The sequence below is a fragment of the Pseudomyrmex gracilis genome, unplaced genomic scaffold, assembly GCF_002006095.1.
Source record: "Pseudomyrmex gracilis isolate BER0280 unplaced genomic scaffold, ASM200609v1 scaffold_22, whole genome shotgun sequence".
In the NCBI taxonomy this organism is placed as follows: Eukaryota; Metazoa; Arthropoda; class Insecta; order Hymenoptera; family Formicidae; genus Pseudomyrmex; species Pseudomyrmex gracilis.
Genome location: NW_018020606.1, coordinates 46,631 through 74,602, shown reverse-complemented (window position 1 = coordinate 74,602; position 27,972 = coordinate 46,631). Strand labels below are relative to the sequence as shown.

At 40.0% G+C, this 27,972-nt stretch overlaps 1 protein-coding gene across 6 annotated transcripts; it reads left to right on the top strand.

Annotated features, from left to right (window-relative positions):
- The first annotated feature begins 81 nt into the window (after positions 1-81).
- Positions 82-25,172, top strand: LOC109851887 (ankyrin repeat and BTB/POZ domain-containing protein BTBD11). 6 transcript variants are annotated; one of them, XM_020422425.1, is made up of 16 exons: positions 82-445; positions 965-1,002; positions 1,084-1,146; positions 6,012-6,255; positions 19,781-19,985; positions 20,217-20,462; positions 20,622-21,101; positions 21,296-21,626; positions 21,779-22,014; positions 22,133-22,335; positions 22,444-23,193; positions 23,292-23,557; positions 23,651-23,856; positions 23,925-24,218; positions 24,319-24,501; positions 24,573-25,172. In XM_020422425.1, the coding sequence occupies exons 4-16, from the start codon at positions 6,050-6,052 to the stop codon at positions 24,777-24,779; spliced, it is 3,813 nt and encodes a 1,270-aa protein (XP_020278014.1). In that variant the 5' UTR covers positions 82-445; positions 965-1,002; positions 1,084-1,146; positions 6,012-6,049; the 3' UTR covers positions 24,780-25,172. The 6 variants fall into 6 exon arrangements, with proteins under 6 accessions (XP_020278014.1, XP_020278013.1, XP_020278012.1 ...); XM_020422424.1 differs by lacking the exon at positions 965-1,002; XM_020422423.1 differs by having other exon boundaries at positions 965-1,146.
- Positions 25,173-27,972: the final 2,800 nt, after the last annotated feature.

Here is a 27,972-nt window from a genome sequence, read left to right as displayed (position 1 = left end):
CGGTACTGCCGGTTTTCTTCAATCGCGCGATTTTTTTTTGTTCGCGACGGTCTGGACCGAAAGTGGTCGCGGGCTCGGGATGCTGCATAAACGCGGCAACTGTGTTAGTGGTAATTGACAGCTGCCGAAAAGCGGCGGCGACTTCACCGATCACGGTGCTCGGCGCGAGAAACAGGCGCGACAAACGCGCGTACGAAAACGTCGACGCGAACATTGTGCATCTCGTGCAGAACTTTCGAATTCGGAAGTGATATCTTGCGCATCATAAAGTACTCGGCTGCGCCTCATATACCGCGAATATCGGCTCGGTATCAGATCGGATCGGCATCTCGGCGGCGGAAAGCGATTTGGTGTACGGACGCGTTTAAAGGCCCGGGCGTGTTTACAATTTCACGCTGCGCTTGCCTTGTCTCGCGCGTGCCAATGCGCCGGAACATCTCGAAAGGTTTGTTCAACTATCATTTTTTTCACGTAGGTAGTTTTATTACGTGCTTTAGAAATGAACGACTGTGTATTATATTAAGACAGTGGAAAAGAATTTTGTGTTCAGGAAAATTGTTAATTTAAATTGGTTTCAAAGAGAAACTGCGAGTTTATTTTTAAGAGTTTTTCAAGAGTTTTTCTATATTTTTAGAGTTTTTTTTTTTATGAAGTTAGAGTCTCATATATTTTATATTGAATAATTATATCGAAGTACGAACACAAAGAACAAGAATTTGTGTGTGTGAGACATCACATAATTTTGTGAAGAGAATGTTAGCGATAATAGTTTCTTTGTGTCATTAAAAATAGAACTTTTTACCAAGCAATCGTTAGAAATTCCTAGTATTCTTTTAGTATTACTCATATACACGCATGTTTGAATTTATAAAATAAAGAAATCAATATACATTGTTGTAGGATACGTTCTATTTTGATTTTAGACGGGCAAAAGATGAGATTTGTTTTTTCATTTGTTTTATAGACAGATATGGAAAGTGCGGTTGCAAACAAAAACGCATGGTATTTTCGAATGTAGAAACTACAGTGTAAGTGAGACGACAATTTAGTGGAATATCCAATCACAAGAATTTTGCTTCCCAGATATGTGCCCGACGACACGAGAACATACATGTGCCCCTTTCCATCAACATTGAACAATTTTTTGTGAGTAACATTTGATCAAGTTTTTTCGTTGTATTATGTGTTTTTTTTTTTTTTATAATGTTCGATTTGTCTTTTAACAAAATATGTTCAAAAAGTAAAACGCTCATACCGATGCGAGTGTATATGTGTCTCTTGATCTCGTTTCTTATTTACATGCAATGTAATTACTTATTTAAATTCATACACAGTTATCTTAGTCGACACTAGAACTGCCAATCTGTTGAGAATCTCTCAAGTCGCACAACATGTAAAGTTAACACTGAGATATACAGGTTTAATCGCGATGGAAAATACATGCATATATTCATATAAAACACGTATGTATGTGTGTACACACACACACACACACATATATATATTCATGGAACCCAACATATGCAGTTCTATGCGTCGAGTCATTTTCTACGTGTACGTACGTACGTGTTCCATCTCAGATAAATCTTACTTAACTTTAAATAATGTTTGTGGATTCTAAATCGTTGACAGTTAGGATTGTTGGAGCCGATTTTTCTAATATTGGTCCGAACTGTATTAACTTTGCCCTATGATTTTCCAATGTTTCTTCAACTCTTTCGTAATGAGAAGAGGATGCGGTCAACTCTTGTCAGAGGTCGAATTTAAATCAGCGTCCTCCGAAAATTGGTCTCGGAAAAATCCGCGTCGAAAAAGACATAAATACACAGTCCGTACACGAACTAAGAGTAAAACATCGAGCGTCAATCTCGTGAAATACCGCGATCGTGAAATTCGATGACTCTGGTGGAGGATTGTGCCAGGTGTCGTACGACACATCGCGATCCAAGAGAGAAGGAAAAAGAGACAGAAGAAGAGTGAGTGAGAGAGAAAGAAAATGAGAGATAGAGAGGGAAAGAGAGAAAGGGAGAAAGAGGAAGACAGGAGAAATATGTAAATTTGTCCGAGTAAAGCGACAAGGCGCGCGTATCCTCGCGAGAGACGACAGGAAGGGATAGAGAAGGAGAAGCGGGGAAAAACGGGAGGGAGGAATGAAAAAAAGGGGCGCTATAGGGGGAGAGAGTAAAGGGTACGAGCGAGTCACAGGAGGGAGGACATCTTGGAATGAAGTACACGCGGAGGGAGAAGAGAAAGAGGAAAGAGAAAAAGAGAGAGAGGAGAGAGCTCGGAGAAGAGTATAAGGTATCGGTATAAGCTTTAGTTTGGGCAGCCCTTGGAATGCGGCGGTCGCGGGGCGGACGACCGGCGTGCACGCCGGTGCTTATACACACCGTGCCGTGTGTACGTGTATTCAATATATGTATGCGAGTTTCAGCGTCGCGTCAAGAGTATTCCGCGTCCCGTATTTTTGTCGGCGTGTTCGAGTTTATGGACCTTTCGTAATTTTTTCTCTCCTTCCTCTCTATCTCTCTCTTCTCTCTCGAATATAAGCAAACTTAAGAACAATACAAAAAATTATAAATTAATAAATGACTTATTTATGCGTAGACATTAAATATAGTATGTAAGGAAACGCCGAACGAGAATTGCCTTATATTAAATTTTTCGCGGACATAAACTATCTCGTTTCTTTGATCTCATTGCATCTCAAACATCAATATTTCTTTTTAACGCTCCACGCGAGCTGGTATGCCGTACACGATTAGATTAGATTAGCATCAAGCGCTTAAATTGCTAAGTGAAATTTATTCATGTAAACGATAAGGAGAAAGAGAGAGAGAAAGAGAGAGAAAAAAGACAAGAGAGATGCAATATTTCTATCTTTTATAATTAAAGTGAACAGATGTAGAACGGAAATCCGCGGTTATATTATAATCAAATTGTAACTGATGCTGTCAAACTATATTATTTTTTATAGAGACATACGAGTATGTTAAAATGATAGATTCTTTGGATCTAAACGCGCGGAAAATTTTTTTTTCTAACTCACACGCGACTTTTCAATTTTAGCTGAATTTTACAATTACACAAATTGCATAATTGTTTTATTTTTTTTTAAACCTTAATCATCTGAGAAACAAAAAGAGAGCTTTGGGCTAAGATAAAAAAAAACATAGAAATGCAAGAGTAGGCGGATTGAAACAAGCTTGAATAAAAATATAACAATAAAAATAAAAATAAGTTATAAGATAAATTTGACTTTGAGATTTCTCGCGATTACTTTTTAATTAAGCGGAGATAGCAGTTTTACATATTTACGAGTATATAAATAGAAAGAAAATTTATTTTTATCAAAAATTAGCGTATGTGCGTGTGTGTAACATCAACGTGAGTGACACGAAGAAAAATGAAATCATCAGCGACTTGATCGAAACGAGTCAGGTGTTGCCTCGAAGGCATCACTACATTGTTTCGATGCACTCACTGACGTTGATCGTACACCTCTTGAGTTCTCTTTTTTATAAGCTATATAGAGAACTTTTTTAAAGTCTCCCTCTTCAAAATTAAAAAAAAAAAAAAACAAAACAAAAACCAACTACTTGAAACTTTCGAAAACTTTTTTGACGCGCAAACACAACTAAATCAGAACATTTTAGATATAGATGCATGCACGACGTAATAATTCTTTATGTATTAAATTAATGTTTTTCTTAGGAACATGACAAACGCGGATTTAACGACAAGATATTTTGTGATAAATGTCACTTCCACATAAACCGCATAATTTTCCGAGTATCTTCAGCTTCCAGTTCGCTTTTTACAAAATCACTTAACGATTACCGGTTGACCCTGATTTTCTTCTGGCAAATGATAGGTTTACGTCGGAAGGGAGAGAGCGGGAGCACAGCTTCATATTCGTGTACACGCCCGTCCTGTTACAAGGTATGCGTGTGCACGTATAAGCGGCCAATCGGTTAGAAAGGCAGATGTGTGCGAGACCAGTCGAGGTCAGTTAAATACACTTCAGGACGCAACGCCATTTTTGGCAAGTTCGTTTACATTAAATTAGTTCAGTTTCTTCAGAATTCCGCATGTTAAATCATTCACAAAACTGATTGCGAGGTTCGTCAAATTGAGTCGTAAAAATTCCAAAAAACATTTTTCTGACACGCACACTTCCGCTTATTTTGTATTTAAATAAAAAAATTCAGTCAAAAAAATCACCTATATTTCAATGAAAACAAAAACGGTCTATTGATTTTTAATCGATATGAGATCTTGTCTCTCGTGGCGCAAATGAAAACTTTTGCCGAAAAGTTGCCACGAAACTGGAGACGTCTCCGTGAGACCCTGCCCTGTCATTCTAACGTTGAGAACTGTTGCACTATTACCGCGATGATGAGAGTTTCGGCGAATATTATATCGATAAAAGTTCTTCGAAAGAGCGGCCGAACAGGCACGTCAAGGGGTCCGGGATGTCCCCCTCTTTTTTAAAACGCACGCTTAAGGAAGCACTTTGGGAGCCTGGCAGAGTAATTGCATACAAAGCTCGTCAAAAAGAGCAACACGAGCGGTGTACAAACACGACGACGCGAGGCCTCGTATATTGAGACAAAATTTCTCATCTCTCGCAAGGGGGACTCTGGGGATCCGAAATACACTTCCCCCGAGCGAGAGAGAATCGCTCGCTGTTTCCACGACGCGTCCCGATAATACATTCGCAAAGCGGTTTTTAACGTGCGCTCATTGCCCGTTTATCTGGTCCGAGTATATCTGTCTGGGTTATCGCAACCGGTCAAATCCAGGGGCTCTCCGTTCCGTAATTTATTTGTCGTCGTCGTCGTCGTCGTCGTCGTCGTCGTTGTCGTCGTCGTCCCGTTTATTCGTTTATGAATACGCTACCGGAATTTTTTTCACTTCGCGCGCGTAAAGATAGACTCGTATCTTTTGACGTAACGCAGAAAGAACTGCGTTAAGTTAAGACACATTTGGTTTGCAAATTAAATTTTCCGCGTTTTTTCTCACACGTCTTTCCTTTCCCTCCCCTGCGGGTTCTTTCTCTCTTCTGAATATTTGTTCGCTTCCCTCATCTTCGTTTTCCTCTTTTTCTCTTCCGAGTTTTTCCGCATCCGAAGACACACACGCGATGTTTCAATAATAGGCCGTAAAAGAGCTCGGAACCAGTGTATCAATAGAATTATTTATCTTCATTGTCGATTTTGTTTGCCATTCTTTTCTATTGTGTATAATGAAACTTTGAATTGTTGGTTTTTCTTAGCGCGCGCGTGATAACATCTCTCGCGTTTAATTATCCACCCACCACCAATTATCCGGGTGCTCGTTAATGACCTTCGCGCTCGAGAAAGTTTCGCGTAATTACTTTCTTTCATAGATTATTTCTGATTAGCTAGGTTTTTCTTCTATCGTGTGAAATATAGCGGAGGAGTTTCTGTATTATCTCGAGCCGCACGGCTCGTGTTTGTGCAACTATTCCTTTCATTTGTCAGGTTAGAAATGCTTTTTTGCGGTGATGGTATTCTTTTCTCGAGCGACGACGATGAGCAGCGAAACTCGATCTGATCATCTCTACGTACGAAGGAATATCTTACTTGCTCAGAGCTTGGTGGAATGTAATATGGGATTATAAATCCACGTAAATATATATATATATATAGAATATATATATACAGAATATAAATATAAAAAAAAAATAATAGTTATGTAACATATTATTTTTTCTCTTCTCTCTCTTTCTTTCCTCTCTTTGGTTCAAAGATCAATGCGGCATCGAAAAACAAGACAAATCGAGATAAAATAATCATCGTGTATATTATAAAAGCGTTGATATATAATCTCCGTGCAAATTATACAGCAAGCGCGAATTTCTCGCTCCGCAATGTGTGCGACAAAAAACCGCTCTCTCCTTCGCTTCCGAGATCGCAAAAGAAACGGTTGGCGAGATGATGCGGCTGAATGTTACAAGCGCGTAAACGCGCGATAATAATCCGCAGGTTTTCCGGTTGCGGCGGTGATTCCCGGACACGGCAACATGAACCTGGAACGGCCGACAATGGACGGCGGACAGCAACCGCTCTTCCTAGGTAGCTCTTTCGGCTGGGGCGGTATTTCCAGCCCTCAGCAGTCAACAACCGTCCCGAACGCCGGCGCGCCGTCGGAACACTACGGGGGACCGCTGAGCCTGAGCATCTGCATCTCCGATACGGGTCACGAGATACTTCGTCCGAAGCCGCGACGGTGAGTGCACCCACTTTCTTCGTCCCGCGCGCGAGTTCTCTTCTATTCGTTGCCCGTGCTGCCGCGCCCGGTAAACGGTAACCGATCTTAATGAAGATATGATTAATGGTCGATCCTGGTAAACCGCTAAGCGCGCGGATAAGGATCGAATTGAAAAATCGTTCGGAAATCGAATCCGATCTCGCGTTGAAATAAAACAAAATTTTCAACGTCTCCCGTTCGCCATATTACGCTTCTATAAACTCATATCTCAGAGAAACTAGTGTGTTCGCGATTAAACGTGAGCGCGATGTAAGACGAATTTCAATGAACTTTTTATTTTCCGTTCCGAGAAAATTTACATTTGCAAATTACAAATTAATTATTATGCAAGTATAACGTAAGAATTAATTAATTTCTTGAGAGATAGTGATAGAAAAAAGGTAATTGTCACAAGTAGCGGAATTAGTTGCGATATATAACTGATATAAAATATGAAATACAAACAAAGAAGTATATAAATTACCCGCGTCAGACGAGTCGAAGCACTCTTCGAAGCTTTTCTCAGGTAGAATAGAAGAAAGAAATCTTTCTATCTCTGTGAGTCCGATTTGGGTCGACACACAAACATAGAGAGGTCCGAAAAGAAGCGCGTTGTAACAATGGACGTGTTCACATATAACAAAAATCGTTGGAAAGCAAAGTAAAGGAACACAAAAGCGCTCGAGGTTGCTAAAAACCCTCGTCGCTAGACGTCTCGGTTAACCTTTTGGGTCTCGCACCTGTGCAGGCTGTGTGAATTCCTGAGTGTGTTCGTGAGCGTCTACCGTTAAAGTAGCGAACGAAGTTGCTTGAGCAAAACAGACACGAGTCAGTTGATACTCATTCTCGTAAATACCGCGTTGTCGCCGTGCTTCTCCACAATGTTCCGTTCGCGAGATAATTTAAACCTAGATGCAGAGAGGTTTTAAACGCGCGTAGCATCGTTGTGTGCCCGGCCCCACTTTCATCTCGGACTTTCATCTGACACACTTAAGCGGTATCACGCATTACCGGAAAAAGAATTACAAATATTCGGATCAATCTTTTGTTAAACGCGTAACAGTTGATTGTATAGATCAGTTGTATAATATTTGTGTCACATATACAAACATTATACAATTGATATTTAACATATTAAAATGGCAGTTTTTAATATTTCTATATATTAATACATTTTCTCTTGTTCAACGTTTTGTAGAAAATTAATCGTGCAACATCCAGATCGTTTTCAAGTTTCGTGCGCTTTTTGTGTATACTTTATACACAAAGAGATAAAATATATATACATGTACAAAGAATATAATATGCATGATATATATAAAGATACGAATTTTATATTTAATTGTAATTAATTTAAACGTAATTAATGCATAATTATTATCGTTATATTACGCGCACAACAACCCAATAAAATCAGTATATCGTGGAATAATTCGGTGTTATGACAATTATTACGTATAGATGAGGAATAATTTTGCGTTACTTTTTATCGCGCGACTGATAATCTTCCGTAAATTCACATTGATGTTGAATAACGGTTGTCGCAGCGGTTACATATAGCTTATACAACTTTGTCGTCAATACATCAAGGAAAAAGACGCTTGAATTTTTGCTAAGCGAACGCATTGAGTTAGATACGCTGGTATTTTCGATCATTTGAATATTTTTAAGAATACGATATACGCATTCTCAGCCGACGATCGATGCGCGCAATACAGCTTTTTCGACAGCACCGCGAGCAACAAAAAAAAAAAAAAGGAACACTCGCAAATCCATCGTTGTAGCACGTTCCGCGCAACATTGTCCATAATAACGCCTCTTTTTCTTACACACATCGATCGCTATTCCGATCGAAAGATCGTTAAAATTTACGAGCGACGTAATTACGACCGATTCGATTAACTACACGTCGAAGCCAACTACGTTCGTACGACGTAGCTTGTCTGGTCCCTATTATTTAGTTTCATCGACACGACTTTCGATCCCGCGCGTTTACGGCACCCGGAAATTTGCTTCATCATATAGATAAATTGTCAAAGATTTCGCAACTTCTCTCACCCGGGTCCGCTAAAATTTAAAATGCGGGAATTTGACATTTTTTTGTTTTTTTTTTTGTTCTTTCGTTTTATCAGATACATTTTCCCGTTGTCGGGACATGTGATTATGTGATTTTTTTTGCGGAAGGAGAGACACTACGTGTTGCGAACGAAGCTGAAGTAATTCAACCGGTGCAAAACTTAGTCGCACTTTTGCCCAAACGCGTAATGGTTGATACTTGACGCGTCTGTGTTTTATATAGCTTCGAGCTTCGTATTTCAATCGTGACTGACTTACGCGATGCCTCCATTGTAACATCGCGGCCGCTCGTCTCATGCTCCAACGCTCTCGCGTGAAACTTTTACTCTCGCCCCGCATCTCATTTCATTCAACGTTCAATCGTCCGACTCGTCGTTTCCCCGACGAGGCGAATTAGGATGAAATAGAAATTAGCCTGACGCGGTGTGTTACACCTATTATAGGCTCCGTGCGAAAGGAGAGTGTGCTCGCTTTTAATTAGTTATCCGAAAGTCGGAAACAACGCGACGGGAAAAACCGCGCTCTGTGGGGGGGTTTATATTATCTGGGAACACACAACGCGCGCGGGCGATATGAGGATGCGCGCGAGGGAAAACGCGCCGATGCCGCGCGGTGAATTCGCGCCGGATATTTAGGTTAATGGCGCTCTTTCCTCGCGCCTTTCTTCCGTTGCATGCAGTATAGTCGATCTTAACTAGCTTTTACTACCGGTCGGTGTCGGATAGGGGAGGTCAGGGACGAGTTGTGCATTTGTTATCTCCGCGTGCGCGCGTAGAAATGTTGCGCACCGCGCTCGACGCGTCATGTCATTCATAATAATCGTCGGCTCGAGAATACGCGGGGCACGAGCCGAGAAACGTTCGAAAATTTGTTCATTTATATGCCAATATCTCTCTGCTAATTCGGTATATATATATATATACATGCGATTTTAAATAAATCGGATTATCGAAATATCTTCTTTAAAAACTATTTTTTAATAAATGTGAAAATACTCGAGAATCTCGCGCGCGCGCAGGAATTTTCATTTTGAAGAATTTCCCTCAATTTCTCTCTCTGTGCATTCATTCCCGTTTTCGCGAGAACCGTTAGCCGTCCGGTGGCGATAGCGCGCGCTGCTAGCTTCCTATGCCAGCTTGCTATTAGAACTACGCCCTGTGCGAAAGAACCGGCGATTATTAAAATTCTCTCGAACGTGTTATTTCGATGCCGATCGGATTCCCGTCTCTCAAGTTAAGTAAATCTCTCACGCGAGTAATTAGCCGCGCACAGACGCGGTTTTAATCTTCGCTGAAAAGTCGAGCGAGCGAGCGAGCGAGCGAGCAAAACCCGGGGGCACATATTTGAAAACGTGTAACGTCGCAACATAAAACGCGCTTTTTCGCGTATCTTTCGCGACCGCGGGGTCTCTCTCACGCGGTGCAGGAAACAAATTAACGGGTTGTCTGACTTTTATACAAGGCGGATCGAAAACGCGCGGTCAGAGCGCGGCGTTGCAGAACTTCCGCTTCTCTGCGATGCTACCTACTACGTACATATGCGCCACTTTCGCGTGGAGAAAAAACATTTACGGAAAATTATAGCGCGCGTCGTTGCACGCTCGGTTGTACGCACACAGAAGAGAGAGAGAGAGAGAGAGAGAGAGAGAGAAAGCGTCATTTATTACGCGCTCCGGGATAAATCCCCTTAAGCGCAAAGCATGAAAAATACAAAATCAAATACAGTGATTGTAACAAATTAATTAAAACAAAAATTAACAAAAAGAAAAGAAAAATGTAAAATTAACGAAAATTTAACAAAAATAGTAAAACTTATAAACAAAGTGAGAACAAGACAAAAGAATGAAAGACAAAGAGCTGATGAGACATACAAGAAATAAGAAAATATGAAAAGGCAAGCATTAGGTGCAACCAGAGCTGCTACTATCTAGCAAGAAATCAAATACGAACGACTTGAATAGATTGTGAGACTCAATTGCACGCAAATCAGACGGCAAAGTATTCCATGCTTCAACGGCTGAACATGTAAAAGATCTCTTAAAGGTCTCAGTACGACAGAGAGGCATAATGAGATCGTTGGCAGATGTTCTGGTGCTTCTAGATGTAGTGCCGCGTTTATGGAATCTTTCGAACAAAATTGAAGGCTTGTGAGTCGTTAATATATGATGCAGAAGACAGCAGACGAAGTAAGTTCTTCTTGATTTAATTTTTAGCCAGTGGAGGTCTTCATAATAAGGTGTTATATGCAGGTCTCTTTTGATTCCAAAAATAAAGCGTATGCAATCATTCATTGCTCTTTGTAGTCTTAGGTTATGCTCAGCAGATATGTCCGTCATAATGCAACAACAATAATCAAAAAGCGGAAAAATCAGCGCGATGACAAGGTTCTGCTTGAGTTTTTGGGGTAGCAAGTTCTTGCAAAGTTTTAGCTGGTGTAACACTCTGCGAGATTTGCCAGCAACACTCGTAACGTGCCTCTCCCAAGAGAGATTGCTAGAAATAGTAACTTAATAGTAAGAGAGAGAAAGAGAGAGAGAGAGAGAGAGATGCAACTCTTCTTTTATTGTCGAATAAACACCGACGTTAAACATACACCGCACGCATATAATCCGAACGAGAGAGATTTTTCTTAATGAAATATATTCGGCGAGTTCAAGGACACCAAGGAAGAGACACGCTTCGGTAAATAATTTAATATTCTCCGTATATACACGCACACATACATATATATATGTAATACGTCAAGACTCGCCGGCCGCCGCCCTTGACACCGGAGTTTCGCCCCGTGAACACGAACAATATCTGCCTTGAACTCTTCCTCCTTTGCGGTCTCTGTCCGGCGGAGACACGTGTTATAGATTTGGTCTCGCCATTCTTAAAGTATATTCATTCAGCAAACACACACCGCTCCAGTGAGGAGCGGATATTCACTTTCTCGGGAGAATCGTATATATTTCGCATTCACAAAATTATACAGATACAAATTTATCTTAGCTTCAACGGAGTTGAACTTTTGCGTGTGTGCGCGCGCGATAATTTTCACCCTTCGTGAAATTTATCTCGCGAAATTTTGAAGCGGACTGTGTGTTTTAGAAAGTTAGTTTGTTATGATTGTTTTTGTACTCTCAATGTGGTTTCGAATTAATAAGTTTTCTGGCGCGCGTTGAAGTTGATTTCGATAGATTTTCAAGCGCGATAAGAAATACCGGTTTATCTAGATTAAGAGCTGTGTCTACTTTCGCGCTAATTTACGGTATCGGTGAAGCGAAGTCGGAACGGGCGAAGTACTCGCGAGATACCAGATGGTTTTCTATTTGTAATTTGTGTGTTAACGTATAGAAAATATTCGTGCTCTGAATGCCATTTGCGAGACACGGATTGTTTCGCGTTTAAAATTGAAACAAAAACACATTTTCTATTTTCATTCCGGCGCAAAGTCTTTGAAAAAAAAAAAGGAAAATCGCGTAATTGATGTTGATCTCTTTTTTAACGTGGAAAGTAACAACGAAGTCACGCTTTTTAATTTATTTTATAAAATCTGGTTAAAGCTTCTCCGGACGAATCAATTAAAAACACGGCTGATTCCAATTTTTTTCACTTTTCGTTTTTTTTTTTATTTTTGATCGGCGCGTTCCCGAGCTTCGCGCGAGAAGAAAACAATGCGCTCTCTCTCGATCGTGATGCATCACGTTCAATTTGCTCGTCCGCGATTATCAATTTCGACACGCGAATTGCCTCATAAGTATTCGTAATAGCTTGACACGGGGGGGCACCGTTGCATCAACCGGCGCGCGGGGGGTGGAGAGGGGCTTCTCGCGCGCGCTATAATAATCCATGCGGAAATAATTCCGTAATGCAAAAACCATCCTCGCAGTCACATATTCATGTTCTCTCAGACGCGCGTATGTTAAGTCGCTGTATAATTCTAATGGCGACGCTTTTAACGCTGACCCACTTCGCTTCCTGTTTTCCGCGTAAGTGTCGAGCGCGCGTCCTGCGCTCGTATTACCTTACCCTACCGTATGTGTGTGTGTATACGTACACCCGAGTTTAATTACTACGAGGAACATCCTGGGAATCTTCCTCGTCTCGCGGCGGTAAAACAGTACCGGAAGAAATCAACAGCGACGCGGTGTACTCACGGTCAAATCTTCACCGCGCCGATCGTGTGGACAGATTTCTTTTCGCGATATAAAAGATCGCGGGTACCGTATTAAAAGCGGCAAGCGTGAGAGATGTTATTAAAACGCGACGGTTGTCTCCTAATGCTATATAACGAATGACGGAGAGAGAGAGAATTCCCTTAAGAGAACTATTACGCTTACTTGCGACACGCTATCTTTTACTTAACTACTCGCGCGATAATTAAACATCATAAATTTTGACACGCAAATCATGAGAATTTTCTCTATCTTTTTCTTATTTAAATAATGATCATCAATAATAAACTGTTTTAACAGAGTTATGAAGAAGACACACCCGTGGGGACGTGCAATTATTATTTTAAGTTGACTTTGAAAGCGGAAAAGTGCGAAACTACTACCCTACCGGTTTCGAATAATATCAGAAGTTCGTCCGTTCTTTTTTTTTTTTTCTCACAGCTCTCTAATCCATACCCTCGCTATTGCGCGTTCGAAGCATTTTTCCAAGTTACAATTTTCAGTAAAAAAGAGTACGTAACCGTATGTGGAGTGTAATATGTTATACCACCGCTCTTTTGAGACGTTCTTTATGTTGCAATTTTAATGAACGGGAGCGGCACAGAAGAGAAAAAAAGAAAATAATACGTGTGTCTTGGACAATGTCCAGTTTTACGAAGAGAAAGATACTCAATATAAGGAGAAAATTACGCTGTCTCGGAAATAAAATTCGCGCGATACGAATCTGTGTTATCTTTGAAAAAGTTGCATATTCTCTTCGAGTTTACGGTTCAAATACTACAAAAATGAGCTCTTTATCCAAGTTCGCGGTGTCAAAACACCTCCGTGCAAGGTGATATAAAAAAAAAATATAAAAAAAAATAGCACGCAATCGGGAGCGATGTCAGAGAGTCCGTCACGGACGTCGAGTAGGGCGACGTGAGTGATTTGAGCACACGGCCATAGGAAGTAGGATGGTCGACGGAAGTCCTCCCCCGAAACATATGGTGGGGCTGTCTTTTTCTATCTCTCTCTCTCTCTTTCTCTTTTTCTCTCTCTCTCTCTCGCGTGCTCTGTAAAGACACATACTCGTTTGTGCTCTCCCATTTCCTGCGGTGCGGCCGGTGAAAAGAGCATGGCAGAGCAGTTTACAAGTGGCGGCCGGCACTTATGCACGTCACGATCGCGAGAGCATTTGCGAGCTGCCAGCCGCAACGCGATAAGCTCTCAGTGTTGCGCCTATCGTTTTGATAAAACCCCTATCAAACGAGGGGATTATTATGAAGTCCGTGTAATTTGCGCGCGATGGGTGTTCTTCGCTGTTGCGGCGCGTTGTGTGTCGGGGGGGATTCTCTCGCTCATATCGAGTCCAGTGTGTTACGCGGTGTGTGTGTTGCGTAATTACGAAAACCCGTTATAATATTGCATAATAATCACGTGTGTGCTTACGCTTGAGTATACGAGATGAGTTATTCGTACGGTTGCGTCGCTTTGTCGTCACGGTAAAGCTAAAATAACAATCGATATCTCGATAGCTCTGTGACCGCGCGCGCGGTCGATCCGAAGTTTCGGCGCGAAAACGGGAGAGCGACAATGGGAGAGCGTTTTCACGCGCGATTTCTATCACCAATATAGTGCGCGCATAAAGTGCGATTTTTTACAGCGACGAGACGCGCAGCAGCGAGGTTTCTTTATTCCCGTGATATCATAGTTACGCGCGACGGAACAAAAGAGAGACAGAGCGGCGGGCGGGGAACGCACGCACACACACACATACATACACGTACGCACGCACGCACGGTGAAGGTAGGAAAGTGATACGGATATCTCTTCTTTTTTCTCCCCCGACTCCGCGATGCGAGGGAGAAGCGCCGCGCGTTTCACCTGTGCACCGATGCACAGGAGGAAGCCTTAGACATTTCGTCTCAGTCGCGTGTTTACATTGAGTGCGGCACGATGAGACTGCCGCGCTGCTAATGCAGCGGAAAAGAGTTGCATTGCCGTAATTTACGGTCTGTTCGCCGGAGTGTACCGTTTTCTTTTTGCCGAGAGTTTTTCGCAAACAACATGAAATAAATAATCGCCGCGGGAACGCGTCATTTTCGTCATTTCGCCCACCGCGGGTTTATTTTTATCGGGAATTAATTAATCTTGCGACATTTTTTACAATTATTATATACACCAACGATTACATTCCAAGTCTGAATGAATCGTCACAACGATGACGTTGTCGCGAACTGTCGCGCGGTGTGAGTCACGATGAAATTTTGTGGCGAGTTTTCTTTCGCGCGAAAGAACTGGAGCAATGAACATTATCGCGGCGCGGTCGGTGAAACCGCGGTCTTACAATCGCGCGCGAAGAGAAGCTGCCGCGGATTCTAATGATTTTTTTTTTTTTTTTTTTTCACGAGAGAACCAGTTGAGAAGAGTAAAAGCAATCGTGTACGAGGTTTAGTAGCGTAATAAAATCTGCGATATCCTCCTCGCCGCGACTTGCGAAATTAAATCGCGGACGAAACGAGCTGCTAAAACGTATATATATATATATATATTTTAGAGAGATCCGCGTAAAAAATAATAAAAATTTATTATTTCAACGCGCGCGCGTATTAATTAACAAATAAAAAATTTCGTTGTGCGAAAAATTATAATCGAATTGTAAAATTAATTTGTGCATTTAGATTTTGTATACTCTGATATTATTTTCGAGTCACATTCACCCTCGCCGATAGAGAAAAGATCGATTGCGAGATCCGCTGGTGCTTTATATATCGATTACGAAACCGCACGTCCCAGAAAATGAGCCGTCGCGAGTGACATGTCAAGGCGAACTCGCGGTCAGTGCGCGGAGGACTGCAGGTGCATATTGTGTCGCGAGTTGAAGGGTTGCAAGATGAGCGTTACCGGCGGCGTCGAGGTTCAACAGCGCGTCGGGAGCGATAGCACGAACTTCATCCTGCGACGGGCCGTGCCCTTTTTGTCGAAACTGCCGCCACCGCCGCCGCACGAGGAGTGGCAGGAGATCATCGCGCGCGATAGTCATTACGATTACGAGAGGAGTCCGACCTTGGAGGACAGAAGTAGTCGCCGCGGTAACAATAACGTCGCGAACGACGCAAACTCCCGCAAACTGCCGTCTTCGACGAGCAACGACGTCGGGAAAACGAAGGACGTCGGTCACAAGACGGTCATCTATTTCGGCGACTCAACGTCGAGACAGAAGGAAAACAAATCATCATCAGGAAGGCAACGTCTGCCGTCGCCGGAGGTTGGCGCGTCATCGGGATACAACGAGGATCCTGAGACGTTCGCGCGATTGCAGAAAGACGACGGGGCGACGGAGATCTTTAAAAGTTCGGCAGAGCGACACGAAAACTCCGGGAACAACTCCGAGGAGGATAACTCCGGGCAACAAGACGTCGCGCCGGAGAACGGCGGCGAATCCAAGGTCGTGCACGAGATCGTGGTAAACGTCAGTCCCAGCAGGGAGGACGTGCTGAGGATCGAGGAGGATGAGAGCCAGCTGGAGGACTATTGGTCCTTGCCGGGGGACAGGAGCGGGTTCAAGGCGGATTGGAGCTTCGTGCAACAGTGGCGGCTGAGGGGGTAAATTCATGCTCGCTCGCTTGCTCGCTCGAACTTGTTTGTTGTTCTTGAAAGAAGAAAAATGGATATTGCCTTTCGGCAAGTCGGGGGAGGGGGATTCCAATTCGCGTTCTCTGGTTCACGATCTCCCGTTAAGAGACCACTTTTGCTCCCCTGCTCTCTGCGGGGCCTGTGTGTCTTCTTCCGACAATATGAGTCACGCTAATGACAATTGACCCACTAACGCTCCCGATACAAAAACCTCATTTGCGCGATCGAATATTTAATTTAAAGAAAAAAATTAATGAACGAAAAAAATTAATTTTAATATTTTTTATATATTCTTATTTATTATTACCGTTTGATAAAGGACAATTAACGAGCGATCAAATTATTGCATTTTGGTTAAAGAACAAAAGAGAAAAGCAAAGAAGACAAAAGAACATAGAGAGATTCGTGCTTGAAAAAATCGTTCGATAAATTACTGACTCACGTGCGCGAATATAAAAAATACTCTGAATCACGTACCTCTTCCGCGCGTTCATCTCGCGCGGGACGCGGGACGAAAACGCGCATATCTAAACATGTCATTGATTTTGCATACTCACGAAGTGCGTGTTCGGCATTACGGTGTAATTCATAATTTATAAACTCTCGAACACACATAGCGTCGGTAATCGCGTTTGAGAATCCCTTATCTCTCTCCGCGCTTATTTAATTTTCCGCGCGTGACTGATGTATACCTCGTTCGAATGAAACGTCGTGTCCATCGTGTGTCGAATCGATATCATGTAATGGGACGTGCGTGTAAATCGTCGTGTTAAGGCGCCTCGAATCAGCATTAACGTTCGTGATTACGAGTTGTTTTAAGACTCCTAGCTGTGCGCGCTCTCTCTCTCTCTCTCTCGCTGATTTATTCCTCCTCGTACAAACGATCCGTTCTTCGCGCGCTCTCCAAGGAAATCCAGATGATGCATCGCGAATAACTCGAAACCCAACAGTGATGCTTCTCAGAGCGCATAATAAGCGCATTCGAGTTGAATGCCTTCGCGCTGTTTCATTCACTTGGTTTTTTTTTTTTTTTCCCAAGTTTCTTTTCCTCGAGAGAGAAAGAAAGAGATGAGTGTCACAAAAAGTTTTAAATTAAATATCAATGTTTTGCAAATGAATATCATTCTTACTCGCAATTATCATTTTTATTTATTATATTTACACAAAAATATTCTCAAAACGTGAATATTACTTTGCAATATGTTATGTTAAAATTAAAAGTAAAAATTTATTAAAAATTAATTATCTCTGTACGCACACATATTTGATATTTTATTGCAATTATAAAATTAATTTACACATTTACAAAATTAATTTCTAACATTTTGCGAGAATTTTTCGATATATTTTATCTAATTTATAAATAATATTTTATCAATCTTTTTTTTAAATATTATAAAGTGTGAAATGTATAAAGTTTTTGATTAATTTTTTGATTAATTACAATTTTATTGTGTCGAACATCGCGTTGTTTTGACTCGCAACAATATTTGTTTAGATGATTGAAGTTTTTTTGAAAGAAATCGTGTCTAAAAAGTGAAACGAAGAAAACGAATTAAAAAAAATGCATCGGTCTCGGTACGTAATTGCGCGAATAACTAACTTTTCGCGTAACCGTAGATATTCCATAATCTGCGAAATATTGATTTGTCCGATAGTATGCGGGTCTGCGCATTGACTTGCGTTTTCTGTCTCGCGTGTATCTCGGTATCTGCGAAGTGTGTTGTGTACGCCCGGTTTACGTAACTCCCACTATTGGATTTGAAAGTTGTCGAAGCTGGAACTCCCCGATAGCCATCGATATCGAACTCTAACAATGGGTCCCGCAATTGAATATAATCGCGCTCGCAAAAGGATTTCGAAACGCGCACGTTATTTGAAAACCGCACGCTTTCAACGAAACGCGCAACTTAATTGAGCCGGACATTAGCTTATAAATAATTGTTGACGATCACGCGATAGAAATTGCCTGACGATCTTAGAGTGGCTCGATAGTAGATTTTTATTATATTCGCGCGCTGTATAATAATATAAATTCTTTTCTTTTATACGTAAGAGAACATATAAGATCACATCTAATATACCCGCGCTGAAAGTACCCGAGACATATTTTAAATAAGAAAATGCAACATTATATAGCGTACGTTTTAATGATACTCTCTATCTACTCGCTATTTGCAAAAGTAAATGAAGTTTCGCGCAGCACAGCGGCATTCCAGATGGGAAAAAAAACCTTCTCGCGAGTCTAAAACAACCTTGCAATCATTACAACGGTTCGCACAAAGTTGTCTAACGCGGAGTCTCATTAGGACAATACGAACACCCGAGTTCCGTTTATATTCGTTTCTTCACGGATATTATATCCTTATCTCTCGCGAGCGTGTTCGGGGATAGAAATCGGATGCGGGGTTAGAAGCGTGTTGTGGTAGATAACGACTTTTCGAGAGAACGCAATTTCCACGGGAGACGAGAGCGCGTCTCCTTCCACACGGGATATGCGTCTCTGTCATCGTGCGCGGATTACGCACTTCCACACCGGAAGAGATAAGACCGGCGCGCGAACGATCGGTCGTAAGAATTATATTCCTCGCGCGAGTTGCTTGAATTATTTCTCCGCGACAATTAACGAGGCGCCGACCTACCCAACAGGATATCGAGTATCGTTTCTTTGGTCGCGCGGGTAGAGAAATCCGTACGCATACTGGGTGATTCCAAAATACGAAGTTGCGAGCTGCGGCGTAAATTGAATAAAATTGCGGGGAAATTGTTGTTCTCAACGAGAGAATTGGAACAGTTTGTTTTCGCAGTTTCTCCTAATTTTCTCAGCATCTCCAAACGTCTCTGAAGCCTTGAAAGTCTTCCTCAATAAAATCTGTTGAAAATTGAGTAGAAAAAAAAAATAAATAAATAATGCGAACTTGTTTATTTATTTTTGCATCTAAAACTTAATTAACTCGTAACAAATTTAAGTAATTGCGTATAAATTTTTAATACCTTTTTTTACATTTAAGACTAAATGTTTTTGTTACACCTACATGACTTGCATCGAATATTATAATTTCTAGATAAAGTTTTTTTTTTTAAAACGTTTCCATGTATGTTTCAAATGTTTTCTTCTCTAACTCGAGAGAATCGACGTGCGAATTTGAAAATCGACATGCCTGTTGCAAAAACGCCAGGTTATTCTTTGCTCGTGCGAAACATTTTTATCCGAAAATAGTTTATTTGTTGTGTTCCGACACAAGGCCAAACCCGCACGTCCATTCTTCTATTAGCTTCACTTGTTCGCATTTTATAGTCTCTCACTCAAAGCAAGATGATGCAATTACAGATGAATAGATTTGCGGAGAGATACGCCGCAAAACATAATCTCACTACATTCTTCAACATATAGCGGAATGAGAATTCTTTCTTGACATAGGATTTATGTACGTACGTGGTTGAATATAAATTAATCTTAAAAGGAAAAAAAAAAACGTTTTCGCGGATGTTACCGTTCGCAATACGTCGCAGTATATTGGTCGATTCGCGAGTACGCGCTCGCAGAAAACTGACGGAATTTTACGACGCAATAATAAAGAAATAATAATAATAATTAAAAAAAAAAAAAAAAAAACACATGTAAAACAAAGAATAATAAAAATTCTCTTGCAGGCCAAGCGGTGGCAATAACCGCGAGATATATTGCCCTCCTTATACAAAGGATTTCACTGAGAATTCTCCTAAAAGCGGTGTTCACGATATAGTCCATATGATACCAGAAAGAGATACGGATAGCGTGGCACCGACACCGACTCCGCAGCACCCACGTCACTCTCAACACCATCATCTCAGTTTACACGAACTTCGTGTACTTCAGGTCAGAAACATCTCACCTGTGTCTCGATAAATCTCTATTTCTCTCCCTATTAACAGTTCGTATTCCAAAGTGACACTTGAAAACTCAATGTGATTTGTAATAATTTTATTTAATTTTGAAACACGTTAAATACGTTATGTTTCTTTCTGAGAAAAATTAAGAAGTATGTAATAACATAAAATCTCAAATTTCTTCGTTTCTCGCTGGAAAAGAGTCGCTCGATTTTTGCAGAGGAGACCAGAATGCACTGGAAACAGCTCCTCCGATGAGAATCGCTCGTCCGGACACGCGAGCATGTCGGACACCGGGGGTCACACGAGCAGCAGTTCGCCGCCGCATCGTCATCACAGAGCTCACAGTCCTCAGCAATTGAACGCCGTACCTGAGGACGACCGACTCTCGGCGTCGGTCACCCAAAGAAACGGCAGAAGTCGATCCGGTCAGAATCGCAACCGACACAGGGCTACTCCTGCCAAGGTTCGAAGTTTTATAAATAAGTGTTAATCTCCGAAGTGAGCTGATACTTGATCCCAGTTTGTTTGTTCTTTCTTGTTCCAAATAGAAACAAAAACAATGGATAAATTAAAATTGTAATTACACGTACAATTAATAAAAGATAACTCATTTCGATTGCAGCTACAGGTACCATGGTCGGGTTCCGGTCTGGAGGACATAAAGTTGGCGATCCAGCAGTTGACAATGCGCTCGCACAAGTCCTCGTCCACGTATTCCTCACTGAGCGGCTCGGAGAGCTCGGAGCCAGCGGTTAGAAGACTGATGCGACATTCCAGCCTGGAGACGATCAACACCAACGTGACCAGTGCCGACGAGTTTGTCTGGGTGGATTCTCACAATCGGCTGGTGGAGCTGCAGCAACTGCCGTGGACTCATCACGATGTGCTGCGCGTGCTTCAGAACGGTCGTACAAGAGAACACATGGATCAGGTCTCGATGGAAACGATTCCGCGGCTTTCTTATTTGCTGCAACGCGCGCTAGTTCGAATTGGACGCGAGACTCAAAGACTGACGAAACCCGTAGGTCTTTGCAGTAAGCACGAGGTGTACAGCGCTTTCAAGATCGTGCTCTGTCCGGCATTGGCGGATTCTTGCACCAAGGTAATAAAACTTTGTTCGATCATAATGACAGATGTAACGATGTTGCTATATTGAACGCAAAGATTCTAACAATACATCTGATAATTGAAACTTTCAGATATTTTTAGAAATTTTATATATATATTTTAAATATATTTAACAATGTATCTAATTGCTAATATCTGATATATCTGATATCTTGTACTTAAAAAAAGGCTTGTCTTCGAGCTGCCGCAATGTTCGCGGTATCTGGCGATCAGCTGAAACAATCGAAAGCATCCCGTTCGGGGCTGCAATTGCCGGTCGGACGTTTCTTACGGTGGATGTCCGATGTGAGACTCGGGCGTATGATACACGAGTACGCCGCGATATATCTGACGGCCGGAATCGAGAATCTTCTGGAAGAGATACTGCTGCAGTGCGTGCCGACCGAGCCGCATACGATTCTCACGGCGACGATGTTGGAACACGCTATAGCCAACAGCGGTGACTTATGGGGCCTGCTGCAACCGTATGCGCATCTTAATGCCGGTCGGACAGCGTCAGGTTCATATTCTTTAAAACAAAATATTTTAAAAAACTTTTTGTAATATTTATCATATTTTTTGATTTGTTTAAATTTTATTCTATTTACTTGGTTAATTTTAATAAAACCGAGTCTGTGATTATTATTTAAAATAATGTGAAGAATTTCTTAGGCGCCCTCGCGATGCCTCGTTGGGCGAGTGTAAGTTCCTTGAACTCGTCATCGTCGTCACGTAGCGGACGGGATGCAGCTCAGTCAGCTCTGGAACCGTCGTTGCTTACAACGTGTGTGGGATCGATGTCAGAACTAATAGATTTGATCTCCAAGGTAGCACAGGCGGGACGTTGCCCGGTGCCATTGACAACGAGAGCGCTGCATGCTCTGTTTTATTACATGAGGTGTTCACAGGTATAGGAATTTTAGCATATCAAGTATTATTTTCTCAAAAGAACACAGCGGATTGATGTTTTTGCTTAATTGTACAACAATTACGTTATCTTATTATTGATCTAATGCACCGCTTAAGTTGGAACACGGTGAACGCGGATCCGGAATACAGGAATTGGCATATGAGAGAGCTTATGTTGTACTGCCGCCGTTAGTTGAATGGCTACGGGTGGCCGCAGCACACGCAGAACACAGACACGGCCTCGTCATGGATCAAGATGATATTAATCAAGCTGCTCGATTACTCTTACCTGGTGTAGATTGTCCTGTCCGTCCGATTAGGTGAATGAGATTGCTATTTTTTGATTTCTAGAATATATAATCGACTATTCTTTCTAAAAAGAGAAATTTGTTAATTCTAAGATTCTTAATTGCTAATATTCTATTTAGTTCCGAGGAAGTTACAATATGTTCGAAGCGCATCGACGACACCGAATACGTTCGGTTGTTGACGCTGGACATGGCTTTCAAGATGTTGACCAGTGGACGAGCGGATCTCATAGCTCAGGCAATGCCACTGTTGCCCTCGACAAAAATTAACACGGTAAACGACGCTGGTTTCACGGCTTTGATGTTGGCGTGCATCAACGGCGACGAGGTGGCCGTGACAGCGCTGCTCGACGCAGGAGCGGACTTGAACATCGAGAGTCCACAGCCCACAACAAATTCGTCGTCGAACACACCTTCCAAGATCCCGCAAACGTCCGGTGTATCGAACGGCAGAAGTCCGGTCAGTCAATCGGCAATGGTTACACCGAATAAAACGATATCGAGCGCGAACGTAGCAAACGCAACAACCGGTGGTTCCAACAATATCGCTGGAGCCGCACTCCCTGCGAGCGCGTATTGCGCGCAACCTGCTTTCAACGCGGAGACGCAACACTGGACCGCTTTGACTTACACGGCATTGTTGGGTCATTGCAACATCGCTAGAATATTGCTGGAAAGAGGTGCCGCGGTGGAAGGTGGCGCAAAACTAAGCGAAGATAAGTGCACGGTAACGCCGTTACAAGCAGCCACAGCGTCGGGCAACAACGAGATGGTGGCGCTGCTTTTAGCGCACGGAGCACAGCCGTTTCTCTCCACTCTGATCAAAGATTCATTTTCTTATTCGGGTTCCGCGCAGCGTGGTTGTTACAGGTATATTGATATTAATCAATTTAAAAAAATTTCTTTGGATTGATCAATTTTTTTCTAAATGAATAAAATCTAGTTCTTAATTTTATTATATTTAATAGCGCTATCTCTGTGGCTACGGCGCACGGTCAGAGAAGCTGTCTTCATCAGCTGCTGTCGCACCCGCTCAATTTTTCGGCTAAACGAGGAGAAAAAGAAATATTATCTCTAGAAGAGATATTAGCGGAAGGCAACGCAGGTACCAATTCTCAGCAGCAAACTGCCGAAGGAAGAGCTCGCAGAGAAGGCAAGGAGCCAGTATTTAATAAGATACAGACGAAGGCGCTGCAGGAAGCCATGTATCACAGTGCGGAAAGCAATCATTTAGGTAAACTTAATATTAATTTCGGATAACACAATATTATAATTTTGGGTTTATTATTAGTTTAAATTACGCCGTGTTATATTTCATGCGATTTAGATATTACCATGGAACTTCGTGGACTCAAAGTAGGTTGGACGTTGCATTGTTGGATGCACAGTTTAGCGACGGCGCACGAAATGCGATTGGATTCTATTATAGACCAATTGCTTCAAGATTTTCTGCAAGTCTGCTCAGACGATTACTCCGCGCAATTTGTGCAGGAATGTCTGCCACTTTTATTTAATATTTTTAGATATAGTAAGGTAAGATTTTTTGAGATAGAGAATATTATTTCGCGCGTGCAACTCTGTATTAAATGTCATTTTCGCAGAAGGAAGCCACAACGCTTTTGCTCGCTGATATTTTCGTGACGTGTTTCGGCTGGGAACCGATCAAGCCGATCAGAGACACCACACTTTCGAGCGGATCGCGAATCGATCCGAAATTTGTGAATAATCCTGAATTGAGCGATGTACAATTTCGTGTCGAAGGTCGTGTTTTTTACGGTCATAAGATAGTGTTGGTTACGTCTTCCCCGAGATTTAGGAACATGTTGAGCTCGAAACTATGCGAAGGCAATCCTCCTATTGTGCAGATTAACGACATAAGATATCACATATTCCAGGTTGTTACATTATTATTGTCTTTGTCTTTTAATAACAATCAGTAACAGTGTTATATCTAATAATAATTTTGATATACTAAAATATTCTAACTAATTTTAGATGGTAATGGAATTTCTTTATCACGGCGGTTGCGCTACTTTAGAAGTTAATCAAAGTGACGTCCTGGAATTAATGGCGGCAGCCAATTTTTTTCAACTCGATGGTCTGCTCAGATACTGCGAAGCGCAGTGTTCCACAATGGTTGATCTTGATAATATCGTTTCCATGTATATTCACGCAAAGGTATATTCTTGCAGCAACATAAATATTGTAGAAAAAGCAAACGCACTTTTAAATATCGCTTTATGTTTCAGGTATATAACGCGGCTCAGCTCTTGGAATACTGTCAAGGATTCCTGTTGCAAAATATGGTGGCTCTTCTGACATACGACGATTCGGTCAAACGTTTGTTGTTCGCGAAGAAATTACCGAATCACGATGTTCTTGCGGGTCTGTTGCTCACGCTACAGTCGCGGATAAAAGCCAGGCGATCTCAACAACAAAGCAAAATAAAAGTCTAAGTATACAGTTTTTTTTTTTTTTATAATTGGCAACAAACTTAAATTATCTTTAAATTGCAAAAAATAATAAAAAAAGTTTATGCGTTTTTTTCTTGTTATAAAAATATTGGGGAATTAAGTAAGTATACATTACTTATAATAATTACTCTAATAAAATATTAGAGTAAGTATAAAGCATTCACATTTTGCATTTATAATAGTTTTAAACGCGACGTAATTTGGAATTGTCAATTATGCGCGTATACACATGACGTGTGTGTATTAAGTTTCGTACTATTATTATATGTATAAACATATGTATGCGAATGTATACAACATATCATACATATTTATAAAGATAACAATAGGTTTTTTTACAAAATCTTTGATAAAGTATTTCTGTAAATACTTATATATAAGAGTGTTTTAAAAAAAATTTGGAAATTATTTTAAAAATTTTTATACAAATATATATCGCTTTATATATTATATGAAGATCATCACTTTTATCAGTGTGAATAAACTTTCTAACGATAGAAAGTCCAATCACATTCATATGTATATAGTTTTATCACACAAGAGCTCTCTTTATCATAATAAAGAAGTTTTGTTTTAGGTATTATATTTCTTTTTTTTTTTACTAGCAATTTTTAAAATCCGACAATGGATTAATAAACTGTGTTTTATACGTCATAGACACTTTTTATATATATATATTTTTATGTTTTCTTGTGCTATACTCGTAATCATATGAATACAGGATATAAAAAAAGTTTTTATTTGCAAAGAACAAAACATATAATTTAATGTCTAATATTAATTTAGCACATACAAATCAACAACGACATAATAAAGCTATTATACCTGACATTAAGCGCAAGTATCAATATCAATATCATAGCACTATTTATTTAAATGATGTTAATGTGTGTGTTTGATTAGTTGTATATACAATAAGTATTCAGAGTATAACCTTAATAATTAATATGTTGGATGTTTGGGATCTCTGGAATGTCTAATAATCATGTTCAAGAATCGAGTAATAGCAGTAAAATGGCTGTCTCAATCAGATAAATTTTTCATGTCTTTTCGCGCGTACATGTTTCAATATGCGATCTTAAATACGGACGATACTCATCACATAAATTATAATTTATAAAATAAGCATGAGATTAAGATTAAGAAAACAAAAAAAAAAAAAGAAAAAAAAAAGAACAACGTAGACATTAATTGAATCAAACGCACAAAAATTTCAACATATACATTACGCATATGTTTTTTTGTCTTAATGAAGATTCTTTTTTGCATAGAAGTATCGTATAATCGATACAATTTGCAGGATGATCGTTATTTGTAAAAAAAATTCGGTTACTTGAACTATTAAGATAATAGGAAATATACAATTAAGCATTAAATATGAAAAACACAACAATAAAAATATTTAATGCATATATAAAAATATATATTTGAAATAACATGGTAATTAAGCGAATGCATAATTGCAATTTTTATGCATTAACCAAGTCAATTGATATATACTTGCTATAGACAAATTTTGTTAACTAATACTTTGTTTAGTTCGTTACATACCAATTATGTGCCACTTTTTATCCGTTACATCTATTTATCTCACATGGTTTCAATTGCGAGAGACAGGATTTTGATAATAATTGATTAAAATCAATTTTAGATCTCACACTCATATTAATTGCTATAGTTCGTTTTAAAATCATATTTCAATGATGAATAAATTTTTATCAAAATCCTTTGCAGTCAAAAAATATTTCTTGTCACTGATGAGGCAATTTGCACTTTAGAGCACTGGCACTAGCCTTTTTCTTTTTCCATGTTTTTTTCGTTTTTCCATTTCTTAAATATAAAAAAATGAAAATGACTTTCTCAAAAGTCATAAGCTACATTTATTGTTAGATTAGCGCAATTTATTATGTCACTTTTCTATGTGTTTTACCAATAATACAAAGTGATTCCAAATAATGCGCATCTAATAATGCTTATCAAGAATAAATTGATAAGAAACGAAAAAAGAACAGAAAATATGACCACGCCAAAGCTAGTGCTCTAAAGTACATAATTATACCGCATCTGAATTTGACCACGCAGTTTTACATTATATACCATAAAGTATTAAGCAAGTTATAATTAGAAAAATCACGTATATTATATAAATAATAATAATAATATAATAATAATATAATAATAATAATAATAATAATAATAATAATAATAATATATAATATTGAAGCTTTTTTTTCACTGATTGCTAAGTTAAGCTACCGATATATAAAAAAAAAAAACATAATACAAATATATACTGAAGATAAAGATGGCATTTTACTCTCATGCAGATTCAGATTTATACGTGAGACACATTTCTCTGTCCGTTAACAAATCTTGTATACAGACAAAACTTTAAATAAAAAAATGGTAAGTTTTTCACACACATTAAATCTAGATAGAATTTACTAAAAAAAAAAAAGCAACATTATTTCCAATCAGTCAACTTAATACATGTTGATGGTATCAACAATATTTTGAATTAAATGGAAAATAATCAATTTCCATTTAAATTTATTAACACAGTATTCTATGTCACTATGCAATCTATTATGTTATTGCAATCGAAGTATTCAATAATAATTGTTTTCATATGGACTGTGTTAACAGCATTTTCAACTGATTGAATAGATTATTAGGAAATTATTGGAAGATTGTAAAACTGAAATAAGTGTATAATTAAATTAATTAGCGATATATATTATAATAAAATATAAATGTAATATACAGGATGTCCCAGAATTGGTTTAACATCTCTCGTAGACAGGTAGAAGGAATAAAACTGAGGTGAAAAGTCCTATACCATTTTGCTAGATTCGCAATAGTTACCGAGATTTTAATTAACAAAGATCTGCGAATAAGCGTGCATCGGGCTGTCTTACGCGCGTAGGACAGCCCGGCGCGCTTCGCACAATTACATTTTAATATGTATATGTTATAGTATATGCTGTTATATTAGCTCCTCCCATATGTCGCTATGGATAACACCGTTAGCGCGCGAAGCGCACTGGTCTGTCTTACGCGCGTAAGACAGCCTGATGCATACTTATTCGCGGATCTTTGTTAATTAAAATTTCAGTAACTATTGCGAATCTAGCAAAATGGTATAGGACTTTTCACCTCAGTTTTATTCCTTCTA

Coding starts and splice junctions, on each gene's coding strand:
- LOC109851887 (XM_020422420.1), top strand. CDS start 15,309: ATGTCAAGGCGAACTCGCGGTCAGTGCGCGGAGGACTGCAGGTGCATA. Junction 24,219..24,318: donor TAAGATATCACATATTCCAG/GTTGTTACATTA, acceptor AACTAATTTTAG/ATGGTAATGGAATTTCTTTA. Junction 24,502..24,572: donor CCATGTATATTCACGCAAAG/GTATATTCTTGC, acceptor TTTATGTTTCAG/GTATATAACGCGGCTCAGCT.